General features: G+C 36.3%; 4 protein-coding genes across 7 annotated transcripts in view; 2 read left to right on the forward strand and 2 right to left on the reverse strand.

Annotated features, from left to right (window-relative positions):
• Positions 1-5430: 5430 nt before the first annotated feature.
• sqstm1 (sequestosome 1) lies at positions 5431-10293 on the forward strand. The gene is made up of 8 exons (XM_042737795.1): positions 5431-5710; positions 6077-6172; positions 7817-8157; positions 8277-8436; positions 8712-8792; positions 8932-9110; positions 9398-9602; positions 9684-10293. The coding sequence occupies exons 1-8, from the start codon at positions 5542-5544 to the stop codon at positions 9839-9841; spliced, it is 1389 nt and encodes a 462-aa protein (XP_042593729.1). The 5' UTR covers positions 5431-5541; the 3' UTR covers positions 9842-10293.
• Positions 10294-10354: 61 nt separating this feature from the next.
• On the reverse strand, positions 10355-16345 carry LOC109082292 (MRN complex-interacting protein). Of its 2 annotated transcripts, none has more exons than XM_019097192.2 (7): positions 16148-16345; positions 15646-15705; positions 14553-14659; positions 11823-11889; positions 11517-11647; positions 11215-11317; positions 10355-11111 (listed from the first exon to the last, which is right to left on the reverse strand). In XM_019097192.2, the coding sequence occupies exons 1-7, from the start codon at positions 16205-16207 to the stop codon at positions 10404-10406; spliced, it is 1236 nt and encodes a 411-aa protein (XP_018952737.1). In that variant the 5' UTR covers positions 16208-16345; the 3' UTR covers positions 10355-10403. The 2 variants fall into 2 exon arrangements, with proteins under 2 accessions (XP_018952737.1, XP_018952734.1); XM_019097189.2 differs by having other exon boundaries at positions 11517-11650; positions 16148-16341.
• Positions 16346-19346: 3001 nt separating this feature from the next.
• On the forward strand, positions 19347-22027 carry LOC109079910 (nuclear factor 7, brain-like). Its single transcript, XM_042737799.1, has 6 exons — positions 19347-19932; positions 20182-20277; positions 20384-20614; positions 20747-20769; positions 20853-20971; positions 21260-22027. Exons 1-6 carry the CDS (start codon positions 19537-19539, stop codon positions 21802-21804), a joined length of 1410 nt encoding a protein of 469 aa, XP_042593733.1. The 5' UTR covers positions 19347-19536; the 3' UTR covers positions 21805-22027.
• Positions 22028-23117: 1090 nt separating this feature from the next.
• LOC109105237 (V-type proton ATPase 116 kDa subunit a3-like) overlaps positions 23118-27513 on the reverse strand; it is a 34328-nt gene continuing 29932 nt past the window's right edge. The window contains exons 16-19 of one of the 3 annotated variants that reach the window (XM_042737798.1): positions 27391-27483; positions 25903-26023; positions 25610-25781; positions 23118-23936 (exon numbers count right to left, since the gene is read on the reverse strand). In XM_042737798.1, coding sequence (XP_042593732.1) covers positions 23843-23936; positions 25610-25781; positions 25903-26023; positions 27391-27483 — 480 coding nt within the window. In that variant the 3' untranslated portion in view covers positions 23118-23842. Of the gene's footprint in view, positions 23937-25609; positions 25782-25902; positions 26024-27384; positions 27484-27513 lie in introns of all 3 variants that reach the window. The other 2 variants (XM_042737797.1, XM_042737796.1) reach the window with 2 other exon arrangements.

A 27513-nucleotide genomic window follows, 5' to 3' on the forward strand; every position in this document is an offset into this window, starting at 1 on the left:
TATGTTTATGTCTCGTCGCTCCGGCCGGACAAGGCATCACAATTTGTTAAGAGGCGTAACATTTCCATCACACGCTTGAGGCATTCGGCCAATCACAATGCGCTGGATAGCTGGCCAATCACAGCACACCTCGCATTTCAGAGTGATAAGCCTTGTAAAAACCGACGCGTACATCAAATACACAAAATAATGTTCTTTTTAGCAGCATCATATGACCCATTTAATATATATTTATATTTACAGTTGGTAAATTTATATACCCCTTGCAGAATAGCCTATGCAAATGTGTTAATAGTTAACAAAATAAGACAGCTCATTAAAATTTAATGTTATTTTTTTATTTAGTACTGTGCTGAATAAGCTATTTCACATAAGATATGTTTATATATAATATACTCCACAAGAAAAAACAATAAAATAACTTAACTAAATAAATAAATTAACCCAAAAATAAAAACACATAAATTTATGTGAATTAATATGAATGACTCGTTTGTTTTTAATGGTTAGTTAAACCATTTTCAGTCAAATAATCCACCTCAACAATAAACATTCCTTCTGTTCTTCAGAAAAATCCTCCAGCTCCTGTACATTCTTTGGTTTTCCAGCATCTATTGCATATTTGAACCTTTTTCAAAAATGACTGTATGATTCTGAGATCCATCTTTTCACACTGAGGACAACCGAGGAACGGTTGCAACTATTACAGAAGGTTCAAACACTCACCGATGCTCCAGAAGGAAAAACCATGCATTAAGAGCCGGGGGGTGAAAATGTTTTGATTTTTAAGATCAGGGTAAATTTAACTTATTTTGTCTTCTGAGAAAAAGGTAACTATCTTGTGTAGCCTCTGAAGGGGAGTACTAAATGAAAAAAAATATGATATTTAGGTAAAATAAGAAAAATGTACACATCTCCATTCTGTTCAAATGTTTTCATACAACGTCCTTTTCCCAAGATAACAGCTCGGAGTTTTCTCCTATAATGCCTGAAGAGTTTAGAGAACACCTGACAAGAGATCAGAGACCCTTCCTTCATCCAGAATCTCTCCAGATCCTTCAGATTCACAGCTCCTTCTCTTCAGTTCACTTCACTCATCTTCTACAGGGTTCAGGTCAGAGGACTGGGACGGACATTTTTGTGTTGATTCTGATGTTTGTTTTGGATTATTGTCCTGATAGAAAGATCCAGCCGCGGCCCATTATAAGATTTCTAACAGAGGCAGTCAGGTTTAGATTTTTTATCTGTTGGTATTTGATACAATCCATGATGCCATGCATCTGAACAAGATGTCCAGGACCTCCGGCAGAAAAACAGGCCCACAACATTAAAGATCCAGCAGTATATTTAACTGTGGGGCATGGGGGACACTGTAAAAAATATAAAAATCGGAAAACATAAAAGTTTAAGGCAACCAGAGTTTTCACAACTTGTTTTTGTAGGAGATTTTTAGCGTTTTCTCAACTTTTTGTAGTATAAACTGAAAACAAGTTGAGAAAACTAAAAAAAATCCCTGCCTTAAACTTTTAAGTTTTCTAAACTTTAGATTTTTTACAGTGTACGTTTATCCTTGTTTGTAAACCCGTCTGGTGGGTTTGCTGCCAAAAAGCTGTTTTTTAGTTTCCTCTGACCATAGAAGTTCCAGCCGTGTCTGACAACTGAATATGCTGGAGTTTGTCTTTGGATGAGCGAAGAGACTTCTTCCTGAAACCCTCCTGAACAACATGTGCTGATGTAGGGGCTGTTTGATCATTTTTTAGGCTTTCTGACCTCAAGATTCAACTAATCTCTGCAGTTCTCCAGTTGTGTTCCCTGGAGAGTCTTTGACCACTCAAACGCTCCCCATATTTATAATCTTGTGGATCAGTAAGTCATAGATTTTACTATTTTACTCTAAGAATTTTTAAGAGCGCCAATAATTGTGGCCAACATGCATTGAAGAAAAAGATTTATTTCATCATGAGATTTTCTCCCCACTTTCAATTGTTTAACTTCAATGAAAGGTTCGAATTTTTGTGAATCTTCTGAATGTAAGATCAAAAAGTTCAATGATGCAGATTTATTTTCACAGCTGTCTTTGCTCATATATTGCCGATATTAGTGGAGGGCACTGTGTTCACTCACACCTCTCCTGTCCCCGTGATGAGGGGAATCAGGAGTGAGGTGCGGAGGCACCATTCATTTCACTTCTGGGCCTTTACAGCTGCCAAAAATATAACTTTGGGGTTTTTGTCAGCTTAGGTGACAGAAAGTCATGTAAAATTAACACAGTGCATTACTGGTTACCTTTCATGGAGGAACACAATACTGTAATGCATTACTTTTAAAAGTAACTTTCCCTAAAGCTGATAGTAAATAATATACAGAGAAATAATCACTGTTTAAGATACACATTAGATAGATGGACAGACAAATGCTTATCTAAAAATTTATATGGCACTATTGAAGGGAGTGATTGACAGATGTGAATATCTGTTTATTACAGGATCAGTTAATATCCAGTTATGCCGCACTCGTGCCTGTAGATAATTAATTACATCTCTGTGATGTTTCAGCCAGTCATCGTTTCATCTAATGCTCTGGAGATGAATCAGGCCTCTGATTGCCCAGTTTCATCTCTTCTAGCGCTTTGACTTGAAGTTCTGCCAAACAGTTCATCTTTGAGTGGCCAACTTCATTTTGCAGAGTGTTGTACCAATATGCACAGTGCATATTAACAGAGAAAAAGTAGCTTCTGTGCAGGGGCTAATTATTGGTTGTCTTATTATTTTATTTTTATTTTTTGCTGATAGACTTGTGAAACTCTCTGGAGAACCTCTAGGCATATTTCTAAAATGCCTGTTCCTAGAGGAACCTACAAAATGGGCCCAAATATTCTGGCAGGCACTTAAGACTGTCAGTGTCTCTCTTGCAGTAAACATTAACAAGAACATTTTGCGGCACTTGAAATATTGATTTTCATTCCTTGAGTAGGCTACACAAAAGCACATTTAAGGCCCCATCAGAAGATGCCTTTGAGAGGATTTCCAGAGCGTTAGTGTGGCAGCAATCTGATTAAATAAAATGGTGCCTCAGGAATACATAATCAGTATAATGCAGAACTAACCATTAACATACTGCAGCTGAAATTACTGTCATTTAAGTATCATTTACTTTAAACGGTTTACGTTTATTTGAAACTCTCCAAACAACTTACATAACAGCCTATTCTAAAGTTTAAACTCTCCAAACAAATCTGTATTTAACATGCATTTAGTCTTGGGCTATTTTCTGGACCACTAATACATAAACAGACAATGGCGCCATCTAGCCACTATTGTGAGTCCTAGCAACAGGTAGCGTTTGATCATGTGTGAAATTACAGTCGATAATGCACTGTACTGTAGGTTAAACTTCTTTAACCCCTGTTAAAACACACGTATCTGTAAAAATAAATAAATGAATAAATAAAAAATCTGACAATACATGAACAATTATCAGACTCTACAGTTTCATTTAAACATATAGGCTAATTAAAGGCAGGACTTCATGTTTAACATTTAATATAGTTCACCAATTAAACTTTAAAACTCTCACTGACCTGATTCATCTATGAGCTCATTATCAGTGCTATTAGATATGGAGATGTAAACAAAGGAAATCACATGACGCGCGTGAGTCAGAGTCAGCTGGCAGAGCCACGCCCCGCGCCTCCGGAATGACTGCATTCTCTCCGCTCTCTGACTCTTCTGGAGGCTTCTAGAATAAAGAGTCACTATGTGGAGAAGGCTTTGAAACCTGTAGGTAAGGGAGGGGTCACAAACTTCTGACATCAAACACCTACACCAAAACTTAGAGCTGAAATGTCAAATGTAAAACAAGGTTAAACGGAGGCTGAAATGAAGTTTGCGTATATTGATTAATATTAATAGATTCAAAGATAAAGCCCAAAGATAATAGTAATAATAGTAGTAGCAGTAGTAGTAGTATTCTAAAATAAAGTATCAAGTAATATTTATTCTTTAATTATAAAAGTAGGCTAATAGTTTAATGATGTGTGAATATGTTGAATATGTTGTTTGTGTGTGTGTGTGTGTGTGTATATATATATATATATATATATATATAGGCCTATACACACACACACAAATAAACACAAATAATTATATATATATATATATATATATAGATATATATATATATATATATATATATATATATATACATATATTTAAGGTGTTACATATGTTTTTTTTTTTAATGGACATGCATTAAGTTTAAAGATTGTTCATTAAGCTACATACAGTAGACCTAAAGTTTCCTTAATGTGGTTTTTAGAGAACAAATATTGAAAGGTCGACTGCTAACCCTCATTCATGATGACATAGTATATTTATATTTTATTTATTTATTATTATTAATAACAATTATTCTTAGTAGTAGTAGTAGTATTACAATATTAAATAAAATATTAATAAAATTGAATTTATGATTTAAAAAAAAATGACAGTTAATAGATGAATACAATCTGTGATTAATTATAAATGTAATATTCTTCATCATTCCACATGTGTAGTATTGTGGTATATATACAACTATACAAAATATATTTCTTAAGTTTTATACATGATTATGAAATGATGATGGAGAATACTTAATGAATTCTTAAGCTTAAAGTGTGTTCGGTACATATAGTTTACAAAATGTGTTGGTTTTTTTTTTTTTTTTTTTCAGGGAGTCAAGTTCAACAGGCGTCTGCTAGCCCTCATTCACCGTGACACAGCACTTTCTTTAGCTAGCAGCTGTAGAAGAAATACAACACCCTCACAGAAACCACATCAGACTTAATGTGGGTTAGTAGAGCTTGTATAATCGATTTCCAGATTTCATTACAGTTCCTGACTCAGCTGTAGTGAAACAAAGATTCCATCAAAATAATGCACATATTTAAATAAATGCATACATTATGTGCATATATGCATACAAACATATATTATACACGCATTTAAATAAATACATACATAAATGCATGTAGAAAACAACTTGTAACATTGTTATATTGTTGTATAGCACAAGCAAGAAAGACTGCGTGACATCCCCTCTCTCAAAATGAGCAAGTTAGCCACAAGAAATGTAGCTACCATTTGTAAAAAGTTAAGAATTAGAGAATTACAGTGACATTCACAATATTATTGCACGTTTATTATTCTCGTTTGGGCTTTAGGGACACTGCTATACTGTTTGGCAGTGATCCAGAAGGTGAGTTCAGAAGGAATTTCCCCTCATATTGCCAGGTCATTGCTCAGATCACCGACTCACATGATCAGAGACAACATGAACTCTGTCCTGCAGTGACGCTGGACATCCCCTCCTGCCAACACGCGCTCGCCTCGGCTATTGGCTGGCGCTCCGCTGGATTTGCATATGACGCTCGCGCTTATAAACGCAACCGTGGGCTGAGATAGGAAACACAATCTCACTCAGCCAGCGCGGAGTTCCGTGTTCAAGAAACGATATTTCTGCTGCGCAACACATTCAGAGGTTCGCTTATTTTTCGCTACAATGTCGATGACAGTGAAAGCTTACCTTCTCGGTAAGGACGACTGCAACAAGGAGATCCGCCGCTTTGCCGTGGATCAGGACGTCTCAACAAGTTTCGAGTATTTGCAGAGAAAAGTGCTCGATGTTTTCGTCGGCCTCAGGACTGCGCCCTTTCAAATGTACTATAAAGGTAAGTCAATTTTTAATATTTTATAATAATAATAATTGTCGTTTCTTACTGTTAATACTATAAATGATTGTTTAATTTATCTACCTGAACTTTAAATGAGATTCAACAAAGATACATTACTAGACATACAAACTTGGGCACGTTTAGGAAAATAAACATCTTTAAAATGAAATATAATAATGACAAGACTATTACTTTATGCATTGATACACCTCAATATAAAGTTATGTGAGCACCGTGCTATTAAATTACAATGAAGGGAAGGACTGCAGCAGAATCTACTTACAATAATTTAGCCAGACTATAAGGAGAGTGATATTAATCAGTAGAAATACCATTCTCTGTTTTTCTGGACTTTGTCTGCAGATGAAGATGGTGATATGATTGCTTTCTCCTCTGACGATGAGCTGATGATGGGTTTGGCTCTTGTGAAGGATGGCACTTTCCGTGTCAACATCAAGCGTAAGTAATTATACACATACTGCTTCTTAGCAAGACCAAGGTTTTTCGGTTATTGTAATATCTGTTTACATAGTTGTGTGTGTTATTTGCTCCAAATGTAACATTAGAATTTATTATAATTCACCATCTGCTTCTTTAATGTATCTAGCACTTACATTATTCCTTTCAAGATGGGAGGGCACGAGTTTATCATGTGCCTTTTAGACAGAAGACAAACAGTACACAACAAATTCATATTTGATTAAAAAAAAAAAAAAAACTTGTTAGAGATGGTAGAAACTACTGCCCTCCACTGGAGACAGAAACAGAAGAGGCAACGTCTCGGCACACCTAAGGATCAGTGACATGGTTCAGATCTATTAACATTCATTGACCCCATGAATATAAAGTAGCAGCCTGCTCATTATGAAACTAAATATGTTCAGTGTTTTTGCAATTACACGTGACATTCTTTCATTGGTCCTTTAGCTCATTCTTAGCATTTGAAGCCTTGAATACTATACATTTTGTATTCTCTGCTACCTGGCCTGGTAATAGCCACTTACATGTATTACAAGCTCTTTTGATGGGAAAAGTCTATGACGATGACATTCAAAGAATGTGAACAGATTCTAACCAGAGTTATTTGATAATTAGGGATGTAACGATTCACTCAACTTGCAATTCGATCCGATTCATGATTTTGATTTCATGATTCGATTCACCTTTTTTTTTTTTTTTTTACAAAATGAGATTTAAGACAAATTATAAATGAAATGTGTCCTTTTATTATTGCTTGGACAAAATGCTGCACGTTTCTTTGTGAAATTGAAATATAACACTATAATAATATACTAATATATAGCACTTGCATGTTATTACTCTTTTGTTGGTTTTGATTGCTTCTGTTGTCCTCATTTGTAAGTCGCTTTGGATAAAAGTGTCAGCTATATAACTAAATTTTAATATAAATTAAATGTAAATAAAACTAAATTGAAATTTTAAAACAAGCCCCAAATCAAATGAATTAGTAACACAAATAAATCTCTTTATATGAACAAAATAAGGCTTTGTCTGTGCTCTTTCCATTTAAAATTAGATGCAACCACTGCATTTTAATCATGATCCAAACAAAGATGCTGCATACATGCAACATGAGCAGCTTTTAATCTAAATTAGACTGTATAATTTCGAAATCTGAAGCAAAATCAGAATGGTTTGACTTCAGTTTTGTGAAACTATACATAAAAAAATATCAGCATGAAACAGAAACAACAGACGAGCTGAACGAGACGCAGATTCACTCTCTGCCAGCAGGTGGCGCTTAAAGCGTTTCCACTGTAAACAAAGCAGCGCTGCACTTACGAACTTTAATATGGATTACACACAGAGGCAAGATGAAAAGGAAAAAATAGCATCTAAACTTTTCTAAAGAAAGTAAGTTCCCCTCAGACATACATTCATATAAACTCCTAGCCCTAATCAAATTGCGATTTGTTTAGCATCTCAACTGATTTGAATCACATATTTGAATCGATTTTCAAACAGCTCGCGGTTAATCGTTACATCCCTATTGATAATACTACACCCTTGAGTCTTTTAAATATCTCCAGTGCACACAAACATCTCCAATAACAGCAATACTTGCATTTCTTCCCTTTTCAGAAAGAAAGGAGCACAAACGTGATCCCTCACCTCATGGGGTCCCTGGGTTCTCATTCCCCCCGCCTCACGGAGCCCCTCACTTTAGCCCCCCAGGGCCTAATCCTATGGGTCCACCTCCAATGGGTCCCCCAGGAGCACCTCACATGGGGCTTCCTCCTCAGTACCACCAAATGCTGCACCAAGGGGTGACCTGTGATGGATGCGACGGGCCGGTGGCTGGAACACGTTTCAAGTGCACCGTTTGCCCCGATTATGACTTGTGCTCCTCCTGCCAGGGCAAAGGCCTCCATAAGGAGCATCCTCTCCTGCCCCTCTTTCACCCCATGGCCAACATGTTTGAGGTGAATGCCTGCTTTTGTGTATTACTGCTTTTGTGTCTGTGTGTATTGTATTACGTACAATACATTTTGGTTTCCAGATGATCTGAACATACTGATTCAAGTAAATCTTTTGTGTGCAGTGGTTCCCTCGTGGGAAGTTTTGGCGTAAGATGAGACACTGCATGTGGGCAAATACCCAGGCTCAGGCTCATGCTCAGGCTCAAGCCCAAAACCAGGCTCAGCCAGGCCCATCTGGAGTCCAGCAAAACCAGGATGCTTCTGAAAACATGAGAGAGAACGGTGAGACACCATCAATCATACGGTCTAATATAAAACCTGCGAAGTAGGAGGAATGTTAAAGATGTGATTGCTGGTCAGTTTGTGAACAACTAAAGGATTGGGTAGTACCTTTGTGCACAAACAAGTCAGCTGCCTAAGCGTTCAGATGCAGCTAATTTCCCTTTTATAGACCACTTTGGTTAGGTTGACACGTGTATGAAATTTGAGCTTAGAATAATTTTTTACAATGCTGTAGACCATCACCTCCCTGACAGAAATGGTGTTGTCATCCACAGGTGCTACTGACTCCTCCCAGGCCAATATGGAGTACCTAAAGAACATTGGAGAGGGAGTGGCGGCCATGTTGAGTCCCCTTGGTAGGTTCCATTTTTTTGGTTTTTCAACTGATACTTTTGGCCTTTCCCAAACATTTTTGCTTCTAACACACCATCTGGAAACTTCTTTGTTTGGCATGTTACCTAACCCTTCAAAATAAAATTGCTTGTTCCTTTCCAGGCATAGATGTGGACATCGACGTTGAGCATGAGGGGAAGCTGACCAAAGTTACACCAACTCCTCCTGCCTCCAGTGGGCCACCTAGTGCTCGGAGTGAGAGTGGCTCCATAGGGCTTCTCTCCAAAGGGTCTGGTCCTGGAAGTCAGGCCACTGAAGAGAGCATCAGTGAGGGAACAAAGGTAAATCAATATCCAAGCAGTAGTGATGTGACGTTCGACACCGAGGCTTCAAAGCTTGCATCAAAAAAACAAAACACATGCCATATATTGTCATTGTAATTGTGTGCATGTATTGTCTTTCTGTTTTTTATTCAGGATGCCTTTGTCAGTATCAGGGATTTTCTGCATGTTACTAGTTATTACTTCTATGAGTCCATTTTTGACTTTCTGCATGAGAGCGCCCTCTAGCTTTGAGTATGAAAGCCAGCGAAGCCACATTTGGTTAATGTTCATTCCTTCTGTTCTAGGGGCAGAAAGACCAAGGCAGTGATGAGGAATGGACTCATCTCAGCTCTAAAGAGGTGGACCCCTCCACAGGAGAGCTGCAGTCCCTCAGGTTGGAGCAGGACGGGACAGATCATCCAGCCCCGCTAAGTACCGACTCCAGCACAAGCGCCTCTAAGGGTCACACTGGTCTGCGCGAGGCAGCTCTCTACCCACACCTTCCTCAAGGTACCGTGTATCACCCAGTAGCCAATTCCAGTCCACTTCATGTCAATTCATGCATCCTAATTTTAATGTCCTCTCCCTCAGATGCAGACCCCAGGCTGGTGGAGTCTCTTTCTCAGATGCTCTCCATGGGCTTCACCGATGAGGGTGGATGGTTGACCAGACTGCTCCACACCAAGAATTTCGACATCGGATCTACCCTGGATACCATCCAGTACTCCAAACCCGGCCCACAGAAGTAGGGAAGGAGCACAGGAATAAAGAAGACCTGGGCCATAACTATTATTGTTTGAAGATTTTGGCCTATTTTCTGTTAACATAGTCTTTCCATACTTTTTCAATGACAAAGTCTTTACGTAAATGCTATCAACAATATCAGTTACTCAGGTGACTTGGCACTTAGTTAAGTTCATTAATGGGCTTTCATGCAAAATAGATATATTCAGCATTTCTGTTATTAGGATTACACCTCATGTATATGCATATTACATATAAAAGTAGAGGTCTACATTAGTGTGCTTTTTCTCTTTGCATTTACATAACCAATAAGAAGAGTTTGTAGGCGAAGCAGAAACCTGGGGGTATTTTTATTGTTAGTTTGAATTAACAGATGGAATTAGGTTAATGTCTCTGTAGGTCTTCTAAAATTCCTGTACTTTCTATCCTCAATAAAATGCAAAAAAAAAAAAAAAAAGTTTGTGTTTTCTTAAATATGCAAAACTGTGGAGAATGGTCTAACTACAAATGCAAGAGGATATGGTAACATCATAAATATTTAATTTTTGAATAGAATGCAACTTATTCTCAAAATGTGTCATCAAAGTCTTCATCAGTAAAGAACAGGGAGTTTATGGAAAGGCTTGAACAGGGCATCTTAAATAGTGTAGGCTGTTTACAGACAGCTTTTTCAAGACCGGCTGGCTCTGAGCTGCGACTGATGTTTGAACTGGATAAATTTCCATCCACACAAATATCACCAACAGACTTCTGACTTCTCTCTAGTGCAACACTGTCTTTCTTTCCATCCAGTGGATATCCGCACTCTTCAGAATTCACACCCATGTCTGTAAGTGCTTCTGTGAAATGAGCCACTGCTGTGTTATCACTGTAATTAGAGGAATCTTGAGCTTCATAGTCACACTCTTCCTCATCCTGCTGATTAGGGACAACTGTGAGGAATTTATCCCATTTGGAGTCCTTATTCTCAATCTTTGATTCACCAAACTTCTGATGAGAAGAAACAGAAGGACTGTTGCTGTGCAGGAGAAGGCCTTTGGTTAACTGAGCTGCTGGCAGCTTATGTGAAGAGTTACACTGCTGTTTATTTTCACCAGAGTTCTCCGCTGTGTATGTGGAACTGGAGCGGGCTGTAGGATAACAATCAGCCTGACGGGATGATGGGAGATGTGTGCTAGTGCACGGCTCCATATCACCTGACCTGCCACAGGAGGAATATTTGGAAGCATATCCTTTACTCCATGATGAATTGAACCTCCTGTTATGCTGCAGTGCCTGCAATAGATACAAGAAGAGTTTGTTGAAACTGTTTTTTTTTTTAAACAGTATCTTAGCAGATGGGTGTTGCAGATGTGTTAAAGTGCGTTGTGTGGCTTACCTGATCCGGCCGCCTCTTAAACCCAGAACAACGAGTCCATGACTCCTCATCCTCACAGTTACCATCACGGCCACCAAAAGACTTAGAGATGTTCTTCCTTTTCCTGTAAAATAATGTAACATTGGTATTTGTTCACATGCTTAATAATAAAGATTTTTGGCAGTCTGAAAATACAAGAGAATTTCTTCATGACCGTTTGTGCTAAGATTCTTTGGCTTTAATTTATAAGTGATTAAAATGTTCTTTAATAGTCATAGCATTTTGCCTCATTAACAGATGAAATGCTTTTATTGACAAGTTACCTAGTTCCTTGGCTTCTGAATCTGTGTCTTTCTGTATAAACATTCTCATCTTCTTCCTCATCTTCACATCCATTTGGACCCTCAGCTGTTTGATCAGTGTATTTACTCCAGCGGCTGACATGAGCCACTTCCTGCTACAAAGAGAGGACACTTATAAGGCCAGTGCTGCTGGCAAACATCTTGGTTCTAAATTGATCTACATGCGACTTCTCGGTTTCTCTCTGAATGATAACCATTTAACTCAGCAGACAAAAGAACTGAATGGACATTAATAATAAAAGGACTGAATGGACATTGGTGCTTTACCTCTGATTTAGGATTGTGATCCAGACTTTCATGAAAATCTTCGTTTTCATAGTTTTCATCTGGGTCCCTTTAAAACATCATTAGTCAAAGGGTCAATGACATGATGCTCACTTTTTGCAACATTAATTTACTAAAATGCATTGTGAGCAATAAAGCAAAAAGAAGAAGACGCCTCATGCGCCTGCTGCTGAGAACGCGCTCAGGAGAGTTCTAACAGTTCAGACATTGCGTGAATCAGAGGTAAAAACTATATAAATACTGTTCAGTTTCTTGCACAGAACAATCGTTTTGTGTCTTTACACATCAATGTATCGTCACGAGCCGCAGGGTTTAATTTGGTTTTGTTTGTGTATGCTTTTTTTTAGTTTTATTGTGTGTTTTAGCCATGATTCCCATCCACTTCCATTATAAGACTGATAGACTGCATCGGTTTGAGCTAAAAATCTTGGTTTGTGTTCTACTGAAGAAACAAAGTCACCTACATCTTGGATGCCCAGTAAGCAGATAAACATTTTTGGGTGAACTATCCCTTTAAAATTCAGTTTTATATTTTTGTGGTGACGAATTAAAAATGTCAGGGTGATACAACTGTGCTGATTTTATAAAATTATTAAATTCTTGAATTCATGAATGCTTTGGCATACAGACCTCAGGTTGGTCTATTTTTAAAGAAGAGACACAGCAGATTATTGCTAAAGAGAAAGCATTAAAAAAAAAAAGTATAAGAAAAAGTTTGTTTACAGTAAAGATAACGTAGTATGCTAATTTGTTATTTTATATAAAATAAATATTTTATCAAATATGTCACACTCTGAAATTGCTATAAAACCAAAGACATATCTAACAAAGTTATGTTCCAAATTTACATTTAGTCATTTAGCAGACGCTTTTATCCAAAGCGACTTACAAATGAGGACAATGGAAGCAATCAAAAACAAAAAAAGATCAATGATATACAAGTGCTATAACAAGTCTCAGTTAGCCTAAACACAGTATACGTAGCAAGGGCTTTTAAATAATATAATAAATAAAAAGAAAACAGATAGAATAGAAAAAGAATAGAGCAAGCTAGTGTTAGAGGTCTTTTTTATAATTGTATAATAAACAAAAAGAAAATAGATAGAATACAAAAAGATTAGAAAGGTAGTTAGTTTTTTTTTAATAGAATTAGAATAGTGAGTGCTAAAGTTAGAGGATCAAATAAAGATGGAAGAGATGTGTTTTAAGATGTGTTTTTATATTTTTTATGTGTTTTTTTCAAATTTGAAGATAAGATTTTCTTTCAATACATTTAACTCATTAGAATTTTTCTGATGCAGTTTTCTGTCACAAATCAACCATTTTCTGTCATAATATCGCTTCTATTACAAAAAAAAAGTCACCAAATATGGAACCTTGACTGTCAGATCTTTCCAACGATATGCGTTTTGTCAAGATTACAAAAATATTTGATTTTCTAAAACACAAGCCACAAAAATCACAGTCTATATACACTCCCCTCCAAAAGTGTTGGAACAGTGAGGCCAGTTCCTTTGTTTTACTGTAGACTGAAATCATTTGGGTTTGACATCAAAAATAGAATATGAGACGAGAGATCAACATTTCAGCTTTTATTTCCAGGTATTTTTATCTGGATCTGATACACAACTTAGAAGATAGCACCTTTTTTGTTGAACCCACCCTAAAACAACTGTTGAAATGTGAAATCAGCAACAACCTCCAGAGGGCAGGAGTGAAGGTATCTTAATCTACTGTTTGCAGAAGACTTCATGAACAAAAGTACAGAGGCTACACCACTCATTAGCAAGAAGAATAGGAGACAAGCCTCAAAAATCCTGGGACAATGTTTATGATGAGACAAAGATTAACCTTTACCAAAGTGATGGAAAGCCTAAAGTTTGGAGAAAAAAACGGATCTGCTCTTCACAAAAGAAGAATGCAAAAGTTTGGTGATGTCAGTGGGTCACAGGCTTGATGCAGTTATTGCAAGAAAGGATTAGCAACTAAATATTGAGTCTTATTCACTTTAATCTAGTTTAGGTCAATCGGTTCCAATACTTTTGGTCAAATGAGCAATGGGTGGGTTCAGATAAAAGGTGCGATCTTCAAAGTTGTGTTTTTATCAGATCCAGATGAAAATACCTGGAAATAAAAGCTGAAATGTGGATCTACTGTCTCATACTCATCTTTTGATGTCAAAACCAAATGTTTTCAGTCTACAGCAAAAATAAAGGAATGTTCCAACACTTTTGGAGGGGAGTGTATATGTTTTTATATCTTGATTTATATCCCTAAAAGGGCGACGTATCCCCTGAGATATAAACATTTAGAGACAGATTACAAAAACATGTAAGCATTTAATTAATGAAATTTCAATGTAAATCCAATAAGCTAATGCTGAACAACAGCTTTTTAAACAAGTCCCATCCAACGTGTAAATATGTGAACCAGATCAACTTTTATCAGAGGGTGAGTAGATTTCTCACTACATGCAGATTTAAATGCTTCCTGTGAGCTAAACAAAGAATGTAGAAAGAAAATCACTTCATCTAAATATTCACAACAAACACTCTTTCAAAATAAAACCAAGAAATAAGACACAATTTCACTGCTTCTCCCCACAGCTTCTCAAAAGTGTGTATCCCCCTGGATACATCGCTCCTTCTAGGGTTAAGGTTTAAAGACTAATGTAACTTAAAGAGACTGTGGTACTCCTGATGGTCTGCTCACCGCTGTGACAGCAGCTGTTCACTGTTCACCTCCAGCATCTGTCCTCGCAGAGCATTCAGCTTCTGGACGTGCCTTCTGCAGTCGGCTGCGGCGCCTCGACCGAACTCCTGCACACAACACATCAAACAGCCGTCACTACCACTGCAGCCAAATATTTTTCAGGGGAAGTTGCTAAAGGAAGGTTGATTTGTTGCTAAAAGTCGCTAAATGACGTTGTGATATCACCGCTTGATGACGTCATTATGTAATCACGATGCAAAATTGTGTCACTGCATCAAATCTCAGCAAAAAATACATTTTATATATGCTAATTTAGATTTGTTCGTAAAATACAAATGCATAATATAATATTAAAAAGTAAATAACCATTTTTAAATAACCTACAGTAGATTTTTGAAAACTTACATTTTTGAATTACAATTTAAGTTTTTTTTTTTTTTTATTAGCTAGTAAACAAGTAAAACTACAGATTCTTAACAGCTGTGGTTTTAAGCAGTGTATTAGTAGTTAGCTAGTGTGCTACACTCCAAGAAAAGTCTGTAAAACAGGGCACAATCTACTATTAATATGAAGGAATTCTCTGTATTGATTTTTTTCACAGATTTTTTTACCTGCATTTTGTGTTTTTGGGTTACAGCAGATAATGGATAACAGATAATGTCCTAGAAAAATTACAAGTACCTTTTCCATTTTTCTAGATATTTTTCTTCCATGCACCAACCGATCAACACTCGCATGTATAAGCTACTAACAAAGTGGATCATAAATGAACAATTACTAAATTATAAAATTATATTATTACTATTATTATTAAATGAAACAACTGCAAATAGCAGCTAAATTAATTCATGTGATGTGTGTACTACTAGGCATCTTTGTTTTTCTCTTTTTGTGTATTTTAAATGCTAAATGTTCCTTTTTATCATTTGAGTCACTTATCAAAAGCTGCCAAATAAATTTGAAAAATAGCTAAATTTGTTGCTAGGTGCTTTTGGAAAATAAAAGGTGCTAGGGTAGTCTGAAAAGTTTCTTAATTAGCAACAAAATTGCTTAGTTGGCAACACTGAAGAAGTTTTGCTCGATTCAGTTTCACCTTCATCAGTGACTGCTTCTCGCCGCACACTTTACACGTCCACTTCTTACTCTTCTTCACCTGGAGGAGAAAAAGATTCGATCTGACTCCGATTCACAAGCTTTTGATTCAATTCGACATTCATTCGGATATTACGTCACACGCACATTTTTCAAAAGTAACAAAGGCTTACTGGGAATCAGATGGATGACGTGATACAAATAACGTTTATTTAAATTGTGTTCAAGTATCAACTGAAAACAGCATACGTTAAGCCAAGAGATCTCGGTTCAACCAAATGAAGATGAATTCAAATAGATTAATCGATATTGTCAATCCAAACCTGATATTTAGACAATCTGAACACGAGGGGAGAGAAGCTGACATTAATTTTAAGTAACGTTAAGTGAATTACTAAACGCTGTGATTTATGACAAGCGTTTGTGATTTAGCAGCTAACGAACGCGTCAAAATCAGAAAAAAGGGTTTAATTCTGAACTAAAAGGGACACGAGAACGGTTACCTGCTGTACTTGAAATGTTTGACAGGAAAAACATCTCAGTACGTGAAACTCTTGAGCCATGTTCGGTAGTTTTTTACAGTCCGGAGAATAAAAGTAAATATATTTCACTCATATTTGTTTCCCGCCGCTGCCCACAGTCCTCTTCTTCTGCGTTAGTTCTTCCTTTCGCACAGCGCCCTCTAGAGGAGCTATGAATCAACGCGCGTAAAACAAGCCCTCTTCATCTTATTCTTCTTCTTCTTCTTCTTTTTTAACGGCGGTTGGCATCAATATTATTGGTGCATTACCGCCCCCTTCTGTTCCGGAATGTGGATCAATAAGTAAATTCACAATCTATTTCTAAATCATATGCTATAAAAAAGCCCAGTATCCTTTAAAAAAAATATTCCCTTGCTTCTCATATCCTATTATAAAGCCCGAAACTAACAGTTCTCTTACCTGTGCTCTATCACTCATACCTTGGGTTGTTTTTAAAGTAAGTTTCTGCACCCCTGCCTCCTTCAGATTATTTTCCATGATCTCTCTCTGCCTCTGGTATCTCCTACAATGTAGAATTAAAAAAAAGAGAAAAGTGAAAAAAAAGGTTTCCCTTCCATTTCTAATGTTTTATTTAGAGCACAATGACCCAGACTTAATCTTGTTAATACAATTTAATACACCTTATTTACTTTGATACTCTTTTGAATATGATGTAGATGTCTCCCTTTCCCCTCATTATACCACATTTCTTGCCACTTGTGGTTAATGTTTTGCCAGATTACATCTCTTCTGCTTTACTGATTCTTATTTGCATTTCTACATTATCCTTATTTAAGACCTTCTTTGCAACCTTGTCCACTCTTTCATTCCCCTTCACTCCTATGTGCACTGGGACCCATAAAAGTGTAACTTGTCCTCCCTGGTTTATTATTCTTGTCACGGAGTAGAGAATTTCATATAGTATGTCTTGTCGACTTTTTGAATGGAAAGATACTAAACTTACTAAGACTGAAGCTGAGTCTGAGCATATTACAACATTGTCTACTTCCGTTTTTTCCACCCAATGTAATGCAACTAAAATGGCCACCAAAATTCCTCCAACTAGCCCTATTAGCCTGACGTACTGTTCTTCTCATTATAGCCTGAGCTTTCTTGTACTGTATCAAATGCTGCATATTGTGGGTTCTTTTGACTAATCTGAATGCTTTATTCCTAACTGCCTGCTGACATTCCTCTGTCCACCATGGTAGCAGTTTTCTCTCCTTCCTATTTTTACTCTTTGGAATAGAACCCTCTGCTGCCATTATAATTGTTGATGTAATCTGATTGTTCATTTTGTCTATATCTTCAGATAAATCAACCATTGTTATTGCTTCTTTACTCAGTTTCTGGAACTTGTCCCAATCTTCTTTTCCAAATATCCATTTTGGATTTCCACCACCTTATCTTATTTCCTCTCTTTCTCAGACGACTGAGTAATGATCACTGCCTACTGTATCACTTGTCCAAACTTCCCATTTTTTAAAGAAAATTAAACAAAAATTAAGTTAATGGTTAAAGAGAGATCTGTCACTAAAAGGAAGAATGCTATTATCCAAAACTGAAGGTTTGTCACGTTTAGTGTATACAGCTCTTGCATTAGACGTTCCACAATCAGTCATAACAGAGGTGGATACTTTCTGTTTAATTTCATCTGGAAGAACAGACCACATTACATAAAAAAAACTTGTCTTTTGCCAACTGAAGATGGTAGTCTTAATTTACTTGACTTTAATAATGCTAATTGTGTATTTAAGAAAAAAAGATGGATAAAGAACTACTAAAAATTTTAAAAAATCATTCCTGAGTTAATTTTTGATATGTTGGGGGGTTTGGGATTTATTATTATTTTTATTTTTTTTTGAGGTGTTATTTTGATGTAAATAATGTTCTGATAAAGCTGTCTTCTTTTTATAAACAGTTTTTTTTTTATTATTATGGATGCTCATTTTTAAGCATAACTTTTCTCCACATAACTCAACAAATATTTTATGTTTAAAAATAAGTCCTTGTTTTACAGAAACAGGTTTAGTAATGATGTTATCTTGGTGAAACAGTTGTTCAAGAAAATGGACAGCTCTTTAATTACTGTTTTAATTATAAAGATCCCTGTAACCTCTAAACTGATTATAGCAGTAGGCTATTATATGCCATTCCCATATTCCGGCAATATATCTTCTGAGTCTATACCCTTTAGTTAAGTATTAATGGTGTAAAAATTATAGATAATAAATATCTTTTATATTAAAAAATTAGCCTACATAGAAGCACATTATTGCCATTACACGCCACGCCACTGTCAAAAAATATAAAAGTCAAAATAAACTGCTGCATCTCGGATGCATTCTCCAATAAAACCCCAACAAAGAACTGCCGCATTAAACAATAAATTTGTCAGTCTTTTTGTTCAATTATGATTACATTAACAAAAAGGGTTTTAAAATACACTGACAATATTCTGTTGTTGTTGTATTTAAAAGCCAGTGTTGCTTTTGAATCGGTTCTGGACACAAGAGTCAATGTTAAAAATGATTTTATATCGATTGATTTATAAATCTATAGGCTGTAATTCCTCTCCCCTAGTGTTTCATTGAAACTGTTTCTGGTAGAATATTAGAAACATAAAACTAGATAGTTGTTGTTGTTGTTGTTGTTGTTTAATTATTCTGCTGCTACTGACAGTGTATTTCCCTTTCCTGCTATTAAAAAAAATATGTTCACATGTGGAAAAACAAACAAACAATATAGAAATCATCACAGAAATTCTAATGGTTTCCACAACAAATACCATTACAAACATTACAAACCATCAACTTTTAACCATAAAATCCATTAAAAACTGTTTTTTTTTAGTGTGTTTTGGGACATATTCCATTAGAATTTAGTGGTTTTATCAAGACACCAACCGAAGGCGACTAATTACCAATAGAGACCAACAGACACCATTACAGAGTCCATAAAAACCAATACAATTGCCATTATAACCAGTAAAACCATTACAAATTCTGTAAAGATTTCTATTGTTTTTTTTTTGTTCAGCAGGGTTTGACTCTCAGTTTGTTGAGTCCGGAGGAAGAAAGCACAAATAAAGTTCAACTGTACTTTCAGTCTCTGTTCAGAAGTTCAAAAAACATCAGAAACTCCACCCTTCTTTACCTTTAACCTTTACACTTCAAGGAAATTACCAGTCTTATGATTTCTGTCATAAAGCTAAAGAGTCAGTGTTTTGGAGATCAGAAGAGGACACTATAAATGAGGATTTTGGAGAAGTGTATTGAACAGAATAGGTTTGATTTTGATTGTAATTTACTTTTCAAAGTCAGAAAGTGAAAGTTAATTGTAGGTTGTTGCAGCTTTTACAAGAAGAGGAAATGGATTCCAAATCTGTGGAAGAGCTTTCTTGTCCCGTGTGCTGTGAAATCTTCAAGGATCCTGTTCTTCTGTCCTGCAGTCACAGTTTCTGTAAAGAGTGTCTTCAACAGTTCTGGAGAGCCAAGAAAACTCAGGAGTGTCCCGTCTGCAGAAGAAGATCGTCAAGAGCAGAACCTCCACGTAATCTAGTGTTAAAAAACTTGTGTGATTCACTGATAAAGGAGAGAAACGAGAGGCGCTCATCAGGATCTGAGGAGATCTGCAGTTTACACAGTGAGAAACTCAAACTCTTCTGTCTGGAGGACAAACAGCCGGTGTGTTTAGTGTGCAGAGACTCAGAGAAACATGTCAAACACACAATCAGACCCATCAGTGAAGTGCTCCCGTCTCACAAGGTATGAGCAGAAAATGTCTTTCATTTCATATGCTAAGCACAGTGCTTTGATAGTAATATATGTATATGTACTATCTTTTACAAGTTAAATAATTAAAAAAATATATATGTCCTGCAAATTTCAGGCACAAATGGGACTACTTCATGAGAATAATCATACGTCATACAATTGACAAAAACTATGAAAACGTCCAAACATACTAAAGCTCTTAGCTACTTAAGTTTAACAGATTTCCATCTTAACTTGTAGAAGGAACTGAATACAGCACTGACATCTTTACAAAACAAGCTCAAATATGCAGAAGAAATGAAAGCAAAGTGTGATAAAACTGTTCAGCACATCAAGGTGAGGATATCGAGTAAAGACTCAAACATTCACAGAGTTTATGATGGACATTATTGGAGTGAGTGTTAATGCAGAGCTGACTGAAGTGAATGTGATGTGATTTCAGTCTCAAGCTAAGCACACAGAGCGTCAGATTAAAGAGGAGTTTGAGAAGATTCATCAGTTTCTCAGAGATGAAGAAGAAGCTACAATCACTGCACTGAGGGAGGAAGAGGAGCAGAAGCAGCAGATGATGAAGGAGAAGCTGGAGGAGATGAACAGACACATCTCAGCTCTTTCAGACACAATCAAAGACACGGAGGAGATGATGAAAGACAGTGATGTCTGCTTTCTGAAGGTGACAACTGAACTTAGCTTCATTGTTTGTGCACAAAACAACAACCAATGATCAAACTATTAATTTGTATAGAAGGAACCCTCTTATGTTTGATGGGATATTAAAATGTCTTTCAAACTCTATATTTTCCAGAACTTTAGCATCACGATGGAAAGGTAAGTTGAGCTACTGGTGTTTCTTCTCTCAGTGGATCTGAACTCAAATCCACTGCAGTTCTGACTCCTGAATGTTCTTCCAGAGTCCAGATCTCACAGCCGGATCCACAGATGAGTTCTGGAGCTTTGATTCATGTGTCACATTACTTGAGTAACCTGCGCTTCAGAGTCTGGAGGAAGATGCAGGAAACTCTCCAAAACAGTGAGTCTCCAACAGATCTGACACCAGCAGACACCAGTGCAAAAGATTAAATACTTTAGAAACAAAGACAGACAGATCAACATTTGATAGAAATACATCTAATAATCACTTTAAGTTCTATGAATTTGTAGTGAATTTGAACTGTATTTCATAAGATCATCAGATCATACACCAAACTCATGATGACTACAAAACAGTCTATTCATCGTGGTGTTTGTTTATGTATTAGGTTTACATTTCTAATACCATCATATTTCATCCTCAAATCTGATTTAATTCTCTTTGCAGCTCCGTTGACTCTAGATCCAAACACAGCAGCTCCTTGGCTCACACTCTCTACTGATTTGACCAGTGTGTCGTACAGTGATTTACGTCAAAATCTTCCTGATAATCCAGAGAGGTTTGATGAGTATGCATGTGTTCTGGGATCTGAGGGCTTTAACTCAGGAACACACTGCTGGGATGTGGAGGTTGGAGACAATACATACTGGACTCTTGGAATAACCACAGCATCAAACCAAAGGAAGGGAAAGGTTTTCTTTAAGTCTAATGTCTGGCGTGTGCAGTACATGAACAATAAATACCGCTCACAATCCCCAGATCAACCCTTGACTCGCTTCACAGTTAAAGGGAAGCTGCAGCGTGTGAGAGTTCAGCTGGACTGTGACAGAGGAAAGGTGTCCTTCTCTGATCCTCTAACTAACATCTGTCTCTGCTCATTCACATCCACCTTCACAGAGACTGTCTTTCCTTTCTTATATAACTACTGCAAAACTTCCCCTCTGAGGATCTTACCAGTTAAACTGATTGTAACAACAGAAAATCACAGTTAAATCTCATTCTGCTTTGACCCAGCATGCCTCGATTTCACAGTATATTTCTGACTACGATTTTAATATAATCTTTACAGTGTATGCATTCCATTCCATGACAGTTGATCAAAATAAATAAATAAATAAAAAAGATGGCAACTTGAAATTTGCGGTTGATGTTCGGTTTGTGTCAATATACATTTCTGACATTTGTTTTCCACTTTTGATGCATTTCAAGTGAGAAATCAATATTGTAGTAATTAAGCATTTGCTAAGTTATCACCTAAGTTCTATTTTGTTGTAGATCATTAAACCTTTATGCTGCCTTTATGCAGTTTGGCTGAAATCATGTGAGGTACTTTTGTGTGCAAACGTTGCTTGCAAAATTATTACCCGATTGGACAGCTAGCTTTTAGATGCAGACAGTATTTCCTAACACTGTTCCTGGAGGCCTACACATCTTTGAACTTTTACTGATCAAACTCATTTAGACCTAAACATTCCCTATATTCATCAATATTGCTGAATTGTGCCCAGAAATTGTGCATCGGTGTGCTTTGGGTACCAAAAACATCAAAATCTAACATTGTTTGAAGGATGAGTGCAGGTCAGCGCAGGTAACTGATTCCCGTAATGCATAGTATGCACAGTATGCACAGTACCTTTCTGGAATTCATTATAATCAGATTTAATGGAAAGAGGTCTGGAATTAACCTAGTCTAACCAATAAAGTTAAAGAAGTTATTTATAAAGTCATTCATTTGATTTTCCCAGTGAGATTAGTAGTCACAAAGTTTTTAGAGGCATGGAGACTTCATGCTTCCTTTGTAACTTGATAAAACGCTTAATAATGACATGTACCCAGATGTTTTGGATTGATATTGAATATCTAATATTTAAATTTACAAAATTAAAGATTCGACTCTCTGGTAAAGATATAGTTTTGTTGTATAAAAACAAGAGTTTGGAGCTAAATTTGGTAATTGTTTAATAATTATGTAACTTAAGCATTACATTAAGGCCTTAAAAGATCTAAGAAATAAAAAAGCAAAACTGGTGTATAGAATTTTTGAATCCTTTTCTTTTGTAAATTTCTTGTTATCCCCTGGATATATTTCCTTCTTTCTGTTGGTTCCTTTGATGCTATTATGAATGTAATTGATCATTGTTGAATACACTGTGATCCTCTATATATGTATGTTATGTTACTGTTTTTCTTATGCAATAGAAAATCTAAATAATGTGCACAATTGCTCACTCTTCTGTGTAAAATATGATATTTTTGCAATCCGCAGTGAATAATACATCAAACACAGGCAAACATGGCTTTTTTTAGTATTGAAAGGCTTTGGTCTTTACTGATCAGCAAGTACAACTGTGAGGCTTGACATCAGCTCCAGAATTAAAACAAAGTTTCATTGTGATAGAAAAGCAGCAATAAAAGAACACACGGACGGAAGATTATTCCTTTTGGAAAATGCTGTAAATCAAAACATTTCAATCTATTGATTAACAACCTGAAAATTAACAAACTCATTTTAAAACTGCTTTTAATATTATGTTGGGAGGTCAACAGGAGAAGACATTCTTAATGTACTTTATTTCATTTAAAGTGCACATATTCTTGCAGTTCTTGTGATTAATTGCCAAATTATTTCATAATTGTACAAACGGTTTGTACTTGCAGCATTAAACCATAATTAGATTAAACCATAACTGCTCACAGATACACCTGATTATGAAGCATTCGCTAAAACAACTTTATTTAATGTGGACTCAAGACTTCAATTAAAAAAAAATCATGTTCACTCAACTAAAAGACTCAACATCACGTGTGTGCTCAAAAGTAATGTTGCATAGTGTCAAAGATATGGATGTGGATGCATAATAGGGCGCTAAAACATTATTCATGTTTGATTTTTCAGATCCAGCGGCACTCAAGCTAAAATATAAAAGAAAACAAAAGATGCTTCCATGATACATTTTAAAATGCACTTTGTGCCCCCAGCAAAATAATAACATTATTCTTTCCTGTCCTGTGATACTAGAAGTTCATGGGTCACTTTAGAGAGAAAGCTCCAATTTCTGATGTGAAGGCAAACGGAGTGAGTTTGTAGCCTGTTCCACTGTAGAATTTATTCTGAAACTCCACCCTGAGAGAGAGAGAGAAGTCAGAAATATGATCATAAAAGTACAGTTTGATGAATCCAAATAACCATATAAAGCCTACTGTATCATGTTTGATGATCAAATTTCTAAGACCTATAATCATCAAAACATTGCTGAAAAACATGCTGTACACATTTAACACATGCCTTCTGTCATCTGATTTATACATTATCAAGAAAAAAGGCTTTTGAGTACATGAGTAAACTGTCCACGTTAGAGGACGTGGTACACAAATTTACACCTAAGACGTATTTTTGTGAGATACAGAGTGATCACAAAGTTATCACTAATAACTAATATTTAAATGCATTTATGAAAGTAGTCTGCTATACTGTTATAAGGATCTCATTGGTTTACAAGATAATCAGAATTTCAGATTTTGGAATCAAAAGATTTCACAAAATGATGTTTATAAAATATATTTTAGCTTTCAAATGAAGACAAAATGTCTTAGACACTTCCTGGTTGTTAAACTTTGTGAACAATGTGATGAACTACATCTGTAATGTAAAGTTTAGACCTGTTCAAGTGTCCAAAAATGTGTTTTGGGCCACATATTAACGTAATTATTGGTTGAAGGTTGTGGGTTCGAGTCTTGGGCCGGCAATACCACGACTGAGGTGCCCTTGAGCAAGGCACCGAACCCCCAACTCTTCCCCGGGTGCCGCAGCATAAATGGCTGCCCACTGCGTGTGTGCACTTGGATGGGTTAAATGCAGAGCATGAATTCTGATTAAATTCAAACAAATAATTCTGAATAATCATCACACAACATTTAATTATGTCACGTCACTGTCACTTTCACGTAATTAACTGAATTTTTGACAGGCCTAAATGTCCATGTATTTGGATTACAGTTTTAACATAAATTAATAAACCTAATATGAATTTATATTTGTCAGTCTTACATAAATAAAACAGGTAAGATTTCTGCACTCCAAAAGATCATGTCAGTTTTTTAAATATTTGCATCTATTTGATTTTGTGTAAAGGAATTATATTTTCAAAATGCATTTATTCAAATGCTTTTGAATTAACAAATGTGTTCTTATTAATACCACCCATTTCTTACCCATTCCTTTTACATGTGAGACCCTGGACCACAAAACCAGTCTTAACAATCAAAAATACTTCGTATGAGTCAAAATTAGCTTTTTTTTATGCCAAAAATCATTAGGATATTAAGTAAATATCATGTTCAATGAATATATTTTGTAAATTTCCTACTGTAAATTTATCAAAATGTAACTTTTGATTAGTAAAATGCATTGCTAAAGACTTCATTTGGACAACTTTAAAAGCCTAAATCTTGTCCTAACAAAACATACATAAATGGAAATCTTGTTTATTCAGATTTCAGATGATGTATAAATCTCGATTTCAAAAAATGGACCCTTATGACTGTTTTGTGGTCCAGGGTCATATATCACTGACGAATATGCATTACATTTTATTCACTTTGTTTATATTAAAACTCTGTAATCCAAATGAATGGACAATGTATATGAAATTCAAGTACATAAATCTTAAATTTAAGGACAGGTCTACATAAGTTTTGAGAATATATGGTAGTATATACGGGCAAGGGTTAGATTGCAGCTTAGTCAGTCTCACTAAGCTTAGACTCAGCGGGATGTTGAGCACGTGTGTCTCTCACCAGTGAAGTCGAAGAGCGTGCAGGAAAGCAGACAGGCCTTCCATGACGAGCAGGATAGATACGGTTAGTACAGCGAAGGCAGCAAATATAACCACCATGATGACAGAGCCCACATAACTGAGCTGCTGGAAGGAGATCCGCATCACCATTAACCACAGCACCTCAGACAACTCTGAAACACACACACACACACACACACACACACACACACACACACACACACACACACACAGCATGACTAGATGCTCCTCCTCAGTCACCACGGCTGCAGTGAAACACACGAGAGCACTTACGTGCATGAGCCAGGCTAAGGGCCCAGAGCCGCAGGTACGAGGCCGTGTTAGAGATGCAGCCCAGACAATACTCAATGGTGTGAATGGCCTGGTGCATGAACACGTTCGCTGCATCAAACTCCTGACAGACAATGGCAGATGGAAAGAAGAAGATGATATCATAAAAATGGCAAATCCAAGAAACTGTTCGCCTAAATTCTGTCATCATGTAATGTTTGTGACACAGAGCTACCGTACGACTTCAGAAGAACTGGAATAGCATGCTAGCAATGGCAAGGTCATGGGTTTGATTCCCAAGGAAAGAATTGATCAAATATGTATCTTGATTGAATGCAATGCAAGCTGCTTTTCACACACACACACACACACACACACACACACACACACACAGACACACACACACACACGCTTTGTGCCCTTTTTAAATGTGAAGATTCAAAACATCAAGTTCACATTCATTGTAACTTCTGGAAAATACAATACGCTGCACCAAGTCAAAATTGCATTGTTGAGAAGAAGAAGAAAAAAAAAGAAAAGAAAAACACACACACACACACACACACACACACGCGCACACACGCACACACACACGCACACACACGCACACACACACAGTAAGTCACACTTAATTGTTACATTCAAAAATAATCTAAGAAACCAATATATAAAATTAATGGCAACACTTTAGTTTAGGGACTAGTTCTCACTATTATTAACTAGTTCTTTATTACATGCATATTGTCTGTTTATTAGTACTTATAAAGCACATATTAATGCTTTATTTTGCATGACCATTTTTTGATCACGTAATCCGACCCCATACCTAAACTATTAATAAGCAGAAAATTAGGAGTTCAATGAGGCAAAAGTCATAGCTAATATTTAGTTAAAAGTGAGAATTGGTCCCTAAACTAAAGTGTGACCAAAAGAACATTTATAAACACTATAAACATATATTTTAGTTTCCCTCACTCCACAACAAATCCTTTAAATTTAATGTTATTCAGAACAGAACAGGAATGAAAAATGTAAGTATAAAAAGTCCAATTCATTTTAGTTAATCCATTTGTTCAGATGGTTCATTTTAATAAATTCTTAAAAAAAAAAAAAAAAAAAAAAAAAAAAAATCTCACCACTCAACAGCGTTTAGTTACTGAAACAACCGTTTTCTGAGCTGCCTTCACACTACAGTGTTAACTATGTCAAAAACCCTGCAAATAATGAGGAATAATGTGATGCTCTGCCAATTGACCAAAAGCAGTGCATCTATTGAGAAATTCAGATAGTAGTGCTTCTGATAACCCAATTCATACCCAAACCTGACTCTCACCACACCCTCAAAATTAAAATCAATGCACATTCATAACCATCCAGTGCTCTGGCAGACATTTCTCAAGCGTTTAAGTGTCAAATCACTTTGAATGAATCATTAAAAAGAACCAGTTCATTACACCTGTCTACTTTTCCTTATTTCCCTCTTACCTCCTCTTCTCCTCCTCCTCCTCCTCCTCCTCTTGCATCCACCTCTCCCTGGTGAGCATTTATAGAGCCGTTTTCTGCTAGCAAAGGACGTCTGTCTCCCTACAGAAGATGAGAGCATAGTTACACAAA

The sequence above is a fragment of the Cyprinus carpio genome, chromosome B14, assembly GCF_018340385.1.
Source record: "Cyprinus carpio isolate SPL01 chromosome B14, ASM1834038v1, whole genome shotgun sequence".
Classification (NCBI taxonomy): Eukaryota; Metazoa; Chordata; class Actinopteri; order Cypriniformes; family Cyprinidae; genus Cyprinus; species Cyprinus carpio.

Bases quoted from the DNA above. Each gene is read 5' to 3' on its own strand.
- sqstm1 (XM_042737795.1), top strand. From the start codon at position 5,542: ATGTCGATGACAGTGAAAGCTTACCTTCTCGGTAAGGACGACTGCAAC. The intron at 5,711-6,076 runs GTAAGTCAATTT...CTTTGTCTGCAG, and splicing joins CTTTCAAATGTACTATAAAG to ATGAAGATGGTGATATGATT. The intron at 8,793-8,931 runs GTAGGTTCCATT...GTTCCTTTCCAG, and splicing joins GGCCATGTTGAGTCCCCTTG to GCATAGATGTGGACATCGAC.
- LOC109082292 (XM_019097189.2), bottom strand. From the start codon at position 16,207: ATGGCTCAAGAGTTTCACGTACTGAGATGTTTTTCCTGTCAAACATTT. The intron at 11,890-14,552 runs GTGAGCAGACCA...GATGTTTTAAAG, and splicing joins GAACAGCTGCTGTCACAGCG to GGACCCAGATGAAAACTATG. The intron at 11,112-11,214 runs GTAAGCCACACA...TATCTATTGCAG, and splicing joins TTAAGAGGCGGCCGGATCAG to GCACTGCAGCATAACAGGAG.
- LOC109079910 (XM_042737799.1), top strand. From the start codon at position 19,537: ATGGATTCCAAATCTGTGGAAGAGCTTTCTTGTCCCGTGTGCTGTGAA. The intron at 20,615-20,746 runs GTGACAACTGAA...TATATTTTCCAG, and splicing joins GTGATGTCTGCTTTCTGAAG to AACTTTAGCATCACGATGGA. The intron at 20,770-20,852 runs GTAAGTTGAGCT...ATGTTCTTCCAG, and splicing joins TTTAGCATCACGATGGAAAG to AGTCCAGATCTCACAGCCGG.